The sequence below is a fragment of the Chiloscyllium plagiosum genome, chromosome 7 (genome assembly GCF_004010195.1).
Source record: "Chiloscyllium plagiosum isolate BGI_BamShark_2017 chromosome 7, ASM401019v2, whole genome shotgun sequence".
Taxonomy (NCBI): domain Eukaryota; kingdom Metazoa; phylum Chordata; class Chondrichthyes; order Orectolobiformes; family Hemiscylliidae; genus Chiloscyllium; species Chiloscyllium plagiosum.
The window spans coordinates 19,424,465-19,435,515 of NC_057716.1; the positions used below are offsets into that span (position 1 = coordinate 19,424,465).

An 11,051-nucleotide genomic window follows, 5' to 3' on the forward strand; every position below is an offset into this window, starting at 1 on the left:
GCGCGCGCGCACACACACTATTGGGCTCAGCGCACATACACACACACACACAAATTGGGCTCAGCGCGCGCACACAATTGGGCTCAGCGCGCGCGCACACACACACACACACAATTGGGCTCAGCGCACACACACACACACACACACACACACACACATTAGGCTCAGCGCACGCGCGCACACACAATTGGGCTCAGCACACCCACAATTGGCTTCAGCACACCCACAATTGGGCTCAGCACACCCACAATTGGGCTCAGCACACCCACAATTGGGCTCAGCATATAGACAGACACACACACAATTGAGCTCAGCACACAGACACACACACAATTGAGCTCAATATACACACACACACACACACACACACACACGAGCTCAGTACACACACACACACACGAGCTCAGTACACAGACACACAGAACTGAGGTCAATATACAGACACACACACACTCCACTTACCCCAACAGTCAGACGCACACAATTGAGCCCAATAAACTCAGACACACAACAATGACCCCAACACTCAGAGACACAACAATGACCTCATTGCTGATACACACACAGACCGCATAATGTTAGAGGACCAGTTGTCAATGGTGGAAGGTGACGGGGTCCAAAGGTGGGTGTGGCAGGAGTGAAATTAGGGAACATTATTTCATGACAGACAACAGAATCCCTGTCTCCTGACATGGGGCAAATCAGATGGTCAACTGAACTTTTTAAAATCAAGGTGGCTAAATTTTTAATTAGATCAGGGTGTCAAGGGATATGGAATTAAGACAAATAAATTGACTTTAGATACAGATTAGCTATGATATAACTGAATGTTGGGAAAGACACTAATGGTAGAACGGCCTCCTATTTCTTTGTTTCATCATCAAGTTTAAAGTAGTGACTAGATCTAGAACTTGCATTTATATCGCACCTTCATGTCATGAAATATCTCAAGGGCAAAAAAGTGTTAAACACAATTTGACATTAAGCCAAATTGGTGGAGAATGTTTGTTTTAAAGTGCACGGTAAAAGGAGAGGAACGAGGTATTAAAAAAAAACTGTTTCACGAGTTGTGGTGTTATTGAGCTGCCTCGATGAACTGCTGCGATCCATGTGCTGTAGATAGACCTACAATGCTGTTTGGGGGGAAATTCCAAGATTGTGACCCAGTGACACTAAAAGGAACAGCAATACGAGGATGGTGAATGGCTTAGAGAAGAACCTATAGGGGTGACCTTCCTATGTGTCTACTGCCCTTGTTGGTGGTAGAGCTCACTAGATTGGAAGTTGCTGTCAAAGGATCCTCAGCAAGATGCTGCAGTGCAGCTCGAGTCTGGTTCACACCACCTCCACTCTACATTGGTGGTGGAAGGACTGAATATTTATGGAAGGGATTTGCAGAACGGAAGGCCTAAGCAGTTCAAGTTGTCAATGGTGAAGCAGTGGGGACATAGAAGAGGGAGAACATCACATGTGGATTACAATGGGCTCCTCACTGGGGAGGTTGAACTTGCTCCTCAACGGTCTGTTTGCTTGGGGATAGGCAGACCCTACACACTGGATGACAAGTGTTCAATGGGCAGTGTTAATTCAGATTTGGGGAAACCTCCACCACAGATAGCCCTGGGATGTCATAGATTGTGACTGATCAAGAACAATCATCAACAGAAGCACTTGCAATTCAGTCATGCAACGAGTGAGGCTTTCCTAAGATCTTTTAATGTTCTGTAGAGAACAAAAATCTGCCAGCCTGGTCTGTTCATGCCTACATGTGATTCCAAACATGCAGAAACAAGGTTGACTCTTAACTGTCCTCTGAATTGGTCTAGAGAACCATCAGTTCAATGGCATAGTTAATAAAGGCCAGCTTTGACAGCAACACTCACATTTCATGTAAGAATGAAGAACATCTAAACCTATGGTCGAGTTGATTAATTTATGAATGAATAAATGCTCAAGCGGATAGATAAATAAGACAGAGCTGATATAGGCAAGTGAACAGGCTCAGAAATGTCAAGTGTTATTCCATAGGGAGGAGGAGTGTTTTGTACTCATGGGTCAAGGAAACTCAAGACATAACCCGTTCCAGGTCACTAAGCTGAAAGGGGACCGGGGGCACAGTTTGAGAATGAATTACAGGATAAATGCTAGAAGCAACAATACATTGGAGTCAGAAGGCCACAGATTCAAAGTCCACTTCAGCCCACAAACAAGGCTGACACTTCTGTGGAGAAATGAGGGAGTGCTGCATTGTCAGATCAGATGAGACTTTAAAGCAAGGCTCCTTTCGCCCCTTAGTGGCGTAAAAACATTTCCTGGCACTATTTTGGAAAAGAGAAGTTGTCGTTGATGTCGTAGCCAATTTTCTTCTCCTTAGCCAACATCACTAAAACAGATTACCTTGTCATTATCATATTGCTATTTGCAGGAGTTGGCTGCGTGCATATTGGCTGCACATTTCCCAATATTACAACAGTGATCACTTTTAACAAGTGCTTTGTGATCTCCTGAGGTTATGATAGGTGCTATATAAATACAAATCTGTTCTTATTTTGTAAGGTAAATTTAAAGCCTTTCATGTGATAATCAAGTAAATGTTTTCTGGACGTCCAAGGGAAGTAAAAATGGAGTCCAGTGGTTCAACGTTTTCGGTGTGGATGCATTGAAAATAATTATTTCCAATTGAAATTGGAGGGAGATTTAAAATAAAACACTTCTGAAAGGTTTTGCTTGCATTAAAAAGTTAGTCCGTGTAATAGCAGTCAAGTCCAAAAGAAGAACATTTCTTCTCTAGCTCAGGTTGATGCGGTGGTGCAGAATAATCTCAATTTGATGCAAGTACTTAGCTTTAGACCAAACTTTAGCTGTCTCTAGGAGGTCTATAACACAATGAATATTCAGAAGGATATCAACATCTCATTAAACACACACTGCAACATCGAAAAGATGGAGCAAAGCACACAGCCAGAATAAAGCAATCCCTCTCAGTGGTTCTATACTCTGTCCATGCATTCAGTCTAAAAGCAGTACATAGCATAGCAAAGAGAAGTACACACATATAGGCATGCAGCAAGGCATTCCAAATCAAATTAAGGAAACTGCAGCCTCCATGTTCAGCAACAGCAGAATACTGATTCAAAGTATGGTAGGCTGAGAGCTTTTGCAAACACTCCTTGTTCCATATCCTGACAGAGAACGGAAATGTAACATTTACCTCTAAACCTGTTACCACTCTTATTAAATAAGGAGAAAAGTCATTAACTCTCATAAAACCAAGGTTTTAAAATTAATTATATTCCACCCAAAGCATCTGTAGCAAAGAAATTCTCAGATGTGCGCTGCAGTTTCAGTCAGAGCAGCAAAGGGGGAAGTGGTCAGGTTGACACCAGAGTACCCGTCCCACCATAGACCCCATGATGCACTCTCCAATCACTCACCCCCACGCTATACTGTCCCAACACTCACCCTTCTCCCAATCACTGGTTGTCACACGGCTCCCCACAACCAACATTTCTTCATCTCGCTTGATCGCTGTCACCTACATCTAAATTATTGAGTTTGAACCCACAATGCACAATAAAGGTTTAACATTCAGCTCCTGCTGATTTCAGGAGCTCAACCATGGCCTCAGTGGGTGTTCGAGAGAGAGCGACAGAATCAGCTGGGGTTGCAGCTCCTGATCATGGCCCAGTGACTCCTGCAGGCTGGTGTGGCTATCATTCGCTCAGAGAGTCCAGGCTCTGAAACACCCAGCTGAATTTTTCATCAATACTCACTGTGTGGGCTGATCCCATCCTGGGGGAGGACTGAATGGCCAATGAGTCTGGAACTGTACCCACCATGACGACGTTAGAAGGGTGGGTGTAGGACACAGTGGGCAGAGTGGAAGAGAGAGGGGGGGGGAAATGAAGATTAGGATAGGATAGTTTAGGATTATGGACAGATCAAATCACTGACTTCACTCAGCATCTCACACAATCTTATAAAAACCAGATGTTCTTGGTGACATTGCGTTGTGTTCCTCATTGTTAATGACAAGACAACAGCAGCAATACTGGTACAACAATGGAAAGAACTATGCCAACAATCGGGAAGAGAAAGTGAGGACTGCAGATGCTGAAGATCAGAGTCGACTGTGTTGCTGGAAAAGCACAGCAGGTCAGGCAGCATCTGAGAAGCAGGAGAATCGACGTTTCGGGCCAGAGCCCTTCATCAAGAAAGCTCTTCATCATTCCTGATGAAGGGCTCTGGCCTGAAACGCCGATTCTCCTGCTCCTCGGATGCTGCCTGACCTGCTGTGCTTTTCCAGCAACACACTCTCAACTATGTCTGCAATCCACAGACTCCCCAGAAATGGACTGGCAGGATTGCTGAGATGCAGGACAAGGAGAAGCATGCAGTCAGTCAGTCAGCAAGAGCAACCTGATCGGAGAGCCTTCAAACCAGAGTGTTGGACCGTCCCTTCACCATGCTAGTTCATCCCAGCAGCTGAGTGCAAAGAAAGGGAACTAGGCCAGCACAGCACAGCACGAGAATGATATGACCTGCTGTTCACAATGGCTGGGTAAGAGGCAATGCATTAGCACAGCCCAGGGTAGTGGGGTCAGCCACTGGGAAGGTTTGCAGCCGTGCTGGATGGAGGAGGGAGGGAAACAAATAGTCACAGACTGTCTTCCAACATCCTCACTGATCTCTCCCTCCTCATCTCAGGCCTACCCGTTATCACTGTCGTGGGGTCCGTGGCAAGCCAGGAGGATACTCGCGTGCCCTCCCCATTCCACTCACGCTCTCCAGCCAATCCAGATGAGTCACGGATTAGGGAGGTGGGGCAGCTTGACTCAACATCAACCGTGAGGTCTATACAATCTGGGATTCAACACAAAACATTTAGTGCGTTCCCCCATCCGGAGAGGGGAGGAGTGGGGAAAGGAGTGTGAACGTTACACAGGACAGGGGTGGAGAGAGACAACAGACCAGACAGCAATGAGGAAAGACAAAAGAGCTCAGAACAACGGCAATGCTGGCACCAGACACAGCCACAGATCCCGAGAGCTGCCTTGCTCAGGTGGAGGAGCGCCTGTGCTACTTGGGAGGCTTTGCTTACAAATTGAGAGAAAGTGGAATCTGGCATTTTATTTCAAGGGCAGCAGCCCAGCATTCCCAATCCTGATACAGTCAAAGAAGAGATTGCAGGAAGTGGCAGGAAATTAATGTCCTGCATCCAAAGTTGTGCCAAGACCAACTTTGCCAGCTGCTTACCCTCTCTCTTCCAGCGATGCCTTCGTATAGAGGCTGTGGTGATGGCAGTGCGAGATATCCTGGGTACTGTTGGTGTCACCTCCACCTGCAGACACTTCCTACCCACCTTGGAAACGTCAGGAGCATCAAAGGGCAATGAGCTTTTCATCGCATTAGCAACCTGGAAGAAGAACACAGTTAAGGTTGGAACAGAGAGCACAGGTTAACAAAGAAGCACAGTTCATTCACACCACACATACTTGTACATGTTTAAATTGGGATTAGCATTAGTTCAGGAGAATTGACGTTTCGGGCATATGCCCGAAACGTCGATTCTCCTGTTCCCTGGATGCTGCCTGACCTGCTGCGCTTTTCCAGCAACACATCTCCGGCTCTGATCTCCAGCATCTGCAGACCTCACTTTCTCCTCAAAGATTAGCATTAGTTCAACCAGACAGCTCTGTAGCAGGTGAAAAAGACTTGCATTTCTGCAGCACCTTCATGACCTCAGTTCCGATGAATGATGAGCAAGGAAGTACTGCAATTCTACAGCACCCATTTCAGGGCTGTGCTGTCAGTATAACTAGTGGGTTTCACAATAATAACTGACTTACCAGCAGTGGCTGAGAATACAGCTCTAACTGTGCACGATATAGGAGGTCCTCTAGTGCTTCTTGGCCCAGTTCCCACTCTCCGTTGTAGCTGAAGAGAAACAAGAAAAGGAGGAAGTCTCCAAGATTAGGCTCACTACTGGCAGACCAAGCTCCACCAGCTCAATCCCCTCCCCACACTTTCTTGCCCTCCATTAAATCACACCACCCAATTGACACCACACGTACTCCCACCAGCAGAGGAAGGATTGACAGATGCTGTGGAGGTTGAGCGAGGTCTGGTTGGGGGTTGAACGTGCCTCCCTTTTTCAGCAAGCACTGAAGGACATCTTTGAAAAAAACGGGACAAAAACCAGGACGCCAACTTAAAGGCGAATACCACAAGAACCAAAGGTAGCAAGAGGTAATGTTCGTCACAGAGCCAGTGGTTAGGATTGGGAATCCACTCGGAGTGTGACAGAATTAATCTCGATTTTCAACTATTATCCATAATTGGATAATTAGTTGAAGACAGAAATATTTGCAGGGTTAGTGGGATGAGGCTAGCTGCTCTTGCAAGGATTCATGAAGGTACCTCGGGCGTCTCTGACAGGCCCAAGTGAAGACCAAGCACAAACAGCGGAAGGAGTGGGTGAAAACTGAAGCCTGCCACCCAGCCATCTCCTCAAACATCACCTGTCCCACCTATGGCAAGAGGTGCAGATCCTGCTATTTAATCACCTCAGGGCCCACAAACTCCAGCATGGAAATAAAGTCAACCTTGGTCTCCAGGGACTTTGAGAGATTTTGTGCTGCAACCATTCCCTCCAGAGACTTTAGTGATGCATTTGAGATGAGGATGAAACTGGGCATGTCGGACTGGCTGAGACCTGTGACTGAGGGAAACGAAAGGCAGTGTGGTGCCATTCAGCATAAGGGGCATAGTTACTGGGAATTTCAGTGAAAGTCTCATGGGGTCAAGCCACCTTGACACTCCATGTAACTCCAGTGGAGTTTAGAAGAGTAAATGGTTACTTGATTAAAACATATAGTCCTCAGGAGGCTTGACAGGATGGACATGGCGAGAATGTTTCCTTATATGGGAGAATCTAGAACTAGAGATCTGGTTTAAAAATCAGGAGTTGCTCATTTAAAAGAGATTAGGTGAAAATGTTTTCATAGAGGGTCATGAGTCTTTGGAACCTTCTTCCTGAAAAGGCAGTGGAAGTAGAGTCCTTGAATATTTTTAAGACAGAAGTAGATAGATTCTCGTTAAGCGAGGGGATGAAAGGTTAACCAAGGGGTAGGCAGGTAAATGAATCTGAAGTTACAATCAGATCAGGCATGATCTCATAGAATGGTGAAGCAGGCCTGAGGGGGTGAATGGCCTACTCTGTTTTGTTCACAACATGAAAACTGGCCCATAACAATGGCAACATTTAACAGTCAACACAGAGAAAGTACTTTTACCAGTGGATTTACTGATGGTAATGGCAGCGATGACTAGCTGACACACAGTATCTGACAAAACCATGCACACCCCTCACCTTCCATACTTACATTGTATGATAGACCCCTGTCAACAGCTGCACCATAAACTCTGGGTCCAGCATGACCCGGCCACATGTCTCACTCCACACCTTCTGCCGTTGTCGTGGGAACCCAGTAATACACAATCTAATGGTGGAAGAACAGGTAGATATTAGCAAATGACATCTTACCATGATACAACACAGATGCACTCAGCTGTGGCTACGAAACACTAAACTTTTAACCCATGATTGAAATCATAGTTCAGGAAAGATTTGTATTAAGGGTCCCTAAGGTTTATAAAGTGAGTGGCTTAGCTCAGTGGAATACAGGTCCAGAACAACACTGGTTGCAATGGTGATTAAGCTGAAGATTGGGACCGGTTACAAGCAATTGGGATTCCACACTAGTAGCACTCTCAATGAATCTCACAACTTCAGAGTAAACAGAGGCCAGTCCCCTATTATTCTTGAGTCCTCTCAGAGACCTTTTTTGGTTGATTGGTTAGGTCAACATTGACTGCCCATCACTTATAACCTTGGAGAAGGTTATTATGAGCTATTTTCTTAAACTGCTGAAATTCTTAGGGTTTAGGGCCCCACACAATACTGTTAGGAAAGGAGTTCCAGGATTTTGACACAGCAATAGTGAAGGAATGGTGAGATATTTAATAGGCAGGAAGGCATGAGACTTAGAGAGGAACTTGCACGCAACTGCTGCTGTGCTCTTCTAGAGGACAGAGCTCTAGAGTTTGGAAGGTGCTGTCAAAGGAACATGGATGAATTGTTGCAGTGCATCTTGTAGACATTGTAGATTGCTGGCACCATGTGTGGGTGGTGAATGGGATTCGAATCAATTGAGCTGCTTTGTCACGCGTGGTTTTATTATTCAGTCATAGGACATCAATGTTGTTGGCCAGGCCAGTATTTACTGACTATCCCTAATTGTCCAGAGGGATGTTGCTGTGGGCCTGGAGTCATAGGTAGTCCAGGCTAGGTAAGGATTGAAGACTTCCTTCCCTAAAAGGACATCAGTGCATCAAATGGTTTTTTTCCAACAATGAGATTTTTATTGAATTCAAATTCCACCTTGGTGAGTTTTGAGCCTGGGACCCCAGGACATTTCCCGGATCTCTGAGTTAACAGTCTAGCGATAACTCCACTAAGATATTGCCTCATCATTCATCTTGCGTGTTGTTGCTGCACTCATTGAAGCAAGTTGGGAGTATTCCATAACACTCCTGACTTGTGCTTTATAGAAAGTGGATAGACTTTGAGGAATCAGGGAATGAGTGACCTGTCACAGAATTCCCAGCCTTTGGCTGGTTCTTGTTGCCACAGTATTTGTTTGGTTGCTTCAGTTCAGGTTCTGGTCATTGCTAAACCCCATGATATTGGTCGTTGGAGATTGAATAATGGTAATATCATTAAGCATCAAGGGGAGATGGCTGGATTGTCTCACTGGAAAGGGGCAGTGCCTGGCACTTGCCACTTATCAGCCCAAATCTGAATATTGTCCATGTCTTGCTGCTTTTGGACATGGACTTCTTCAATACCTGAAGAATCACAATTGGTGCTGAACGTTGTGCAATCATCAGCAAACAGCTCCAACTCTGACCTTGTGGAGTGAATGTCATTGATGAAGCAGCTGAAGATAGTTGGAGCCTAGGACACATTCTTGAGGAATTCAGATGTGCCCTGGAGCTGCGATGGTTGACTCCCATCTCTGTGCGTTTGTGAATGTATCTACACTACACTGACTGCAATAGTTAAAGAAGGCAGCTCACCACCACTTTATCCAGGACAAAAAGGGATGGGCATCATCCCAGCCAGTTACACCTACAGCCCTCAAATAGAATAGAAGAATGTGTATGACTCCAATCAGTACAGTATTTGGTCCCCAGTTTCCACAGACTCCAGTTTTGCTTGGGCTCCTCAATGCCATCTTGAAGTCAACTTCTAGTTCTTCGGGCTGGTGAGGCCAGAAACAGGGAGATAATGGATTTGAATGTGTGGCTGGGGAACTGGTGCAGGAAGCAAGGATTTAAATTCTTGGATCACTGGGGTATGTTTTGTGGTAAGCATAAATTATACAAAAGGTTAGGGACCAGCATTCTGGCAGGCAGGTTTGCTACTGCAACACAGCTACGTTTAAACTAATTAGCGGGGGGGGACGACAAACTGGATGTTTAAGGAGGAAATTGAAGGGAAAGTTAGAACAAGGGAAGTCAAGAAAGACAACTGTATCAATGAAGCAGAAAACTCAAAGAGGGATCATGCTGTAAGGCTGAGTGAAATAGGAGTTGATGGGAAGGGTGAGGGCAGTAACAAATTAAAAATACTATATATGAATACACGAAACATGAGAAACAAGATGGATGAGCTTGAGGCTCTTTTGGAAATTGGCAGATACGATATTGTGGGAATAACTGAGACGTGGCTTCAAGTGGTCAGAGCCTGGGAAATGAATATTCAAGGCGACACATTGCTATTGTAAGGACAGACTGACGGGCAGAGGGGGTGGGGTGGCCATGTTGGTAAGGGATGATATTCAGTCCCTTGCGCCGGGGGACCTAGAATCAGGGGATGTAGAGTCGGATGTCGGATGCAAGTTGAATCAGGAGCTGAAATTGGCCTGTTGCAAAGATGTTACTACAGTTGTTATGGGGGATTTCAACCTGCAGGTAGACTGGGAAAATCAGGATGGTATTGGACCTCAAGAAAGAGACTTTGTGGAGTGCCTCCGAGATGGATTCTTAGAACAGCTGGTGCTGGAGCCTACCAGGGAGAAGGCAATTCTAAGGGATGATATTCAGTCCCTTGCGCCGGGGGACCTAGAATCAGAGGATGTAGAGTCAGTATGGATAGAGCCGAGAAATTCTAAGGGTAAAAAGACCCTCTTGGGAGTTATCGACAAGCCCCCAAACAGTAGTGTGGATGTCGGATGCAAGTTGAATCAGGAGCTGAAATTGGCCTGTTGCAAAGATGTTACTACAGTTGTTATGGGGGATTTCAACATGCAGGTAGACTGGGAAAATCAGGATGGTATTGGACCTCAAGAAAGAGACTTTGTGGAGTGCCTCCGAGATGGATTCTTAGAACAGCTGGTGCTGGAGCCTAGCAGGGAGAAGGCAATTCTGGATCTGATATTGTGCACTGAACCAGAATTGATCAGGGACCTCGAAGTCAAGGAGCCATTGGGAATTGGGGCCATAATACAATAAGCTGCAATCTGCAATTTGAGAGGGAGAGGGTACAATTGGAAGTGACAATATTTCTGTTGAATAAAGGGAACTATGGAGCTATGAGGGAGGAGCTGGCCAAAGTTCAATGGTGCAATATCTTAGCAGGGATGACAGTGGAGGAACAATGGTGGATATTTCTGTGTATAATGCAGAAGTTGCAGGATCAGTTCATTCCAAAAAGGAAGAAAGATCTTAGGAGGAGGCATGAGTGGCTGTGGCTGATGAGGGAAGTTAAGAAACATATAAAGTTAAAAGACAAAAAGTATAATATAGCAAAGATAAGTGGGAAAACGGAGGACTGTGAAGCTTTTAAAGAACAGAGGATTACTAAGAAGGAAATACGCAGTGAAAAAATGAGGTACGAAGGTAAACTGGCCAAAAATATAAAGGAGGATAGTAAAAGTTTTTTTAGGTATGTGAAAGGCAAAAAATTGGTTAAGACTAAAATTGGG

General features: G+C 45.3%; 1 protein-coding gene across 6 annotated transcripts in view; it reads right to left on the reverse strand.

Moving 5' to 3' along the window:
• Window positions 1–147: 147 nt before the first annotated feature.
• The window catches only part of LOC122551380 (protein FAM126B-like), a 46,461-nt gene continuing 35,557 nt past the window's right edge, over window positions 148–11,051 (reverse strand). For 3 of the 6 annotated variants that reach the window (XM_043693173.1, XM_043693174.1, XM_043693172.1), the window contains 4 exons: window positions 7,386–7,502; window positions 5,850–5,937; window positions 5,257–5,416; window positions 4,394–4,863 (listed from right to left, as the gene is read on the reverse strand). In XM_043693173.1, coding sequence (XP_043549108.1) covers window positions 4,658–4,863; window positions 5,257–5,416; window positions 5,850–5,937; window positions 7,386–7,502 — 571 coding nt within the window. In that variant the 3' untranslated portion in view covers window positions 4,394–4,657. Of the gene's footprint in view, window positions 3,827–4,393; window positions 5,417–5,849; window positions 5,938–7,385; window positions 7,503–11,051 lie in introns of those variants that run through there. The other 3 variants (XM_043693176.1, XM_043693171.1, XM_043693175.1) reach the window with 3 other exon arrangements.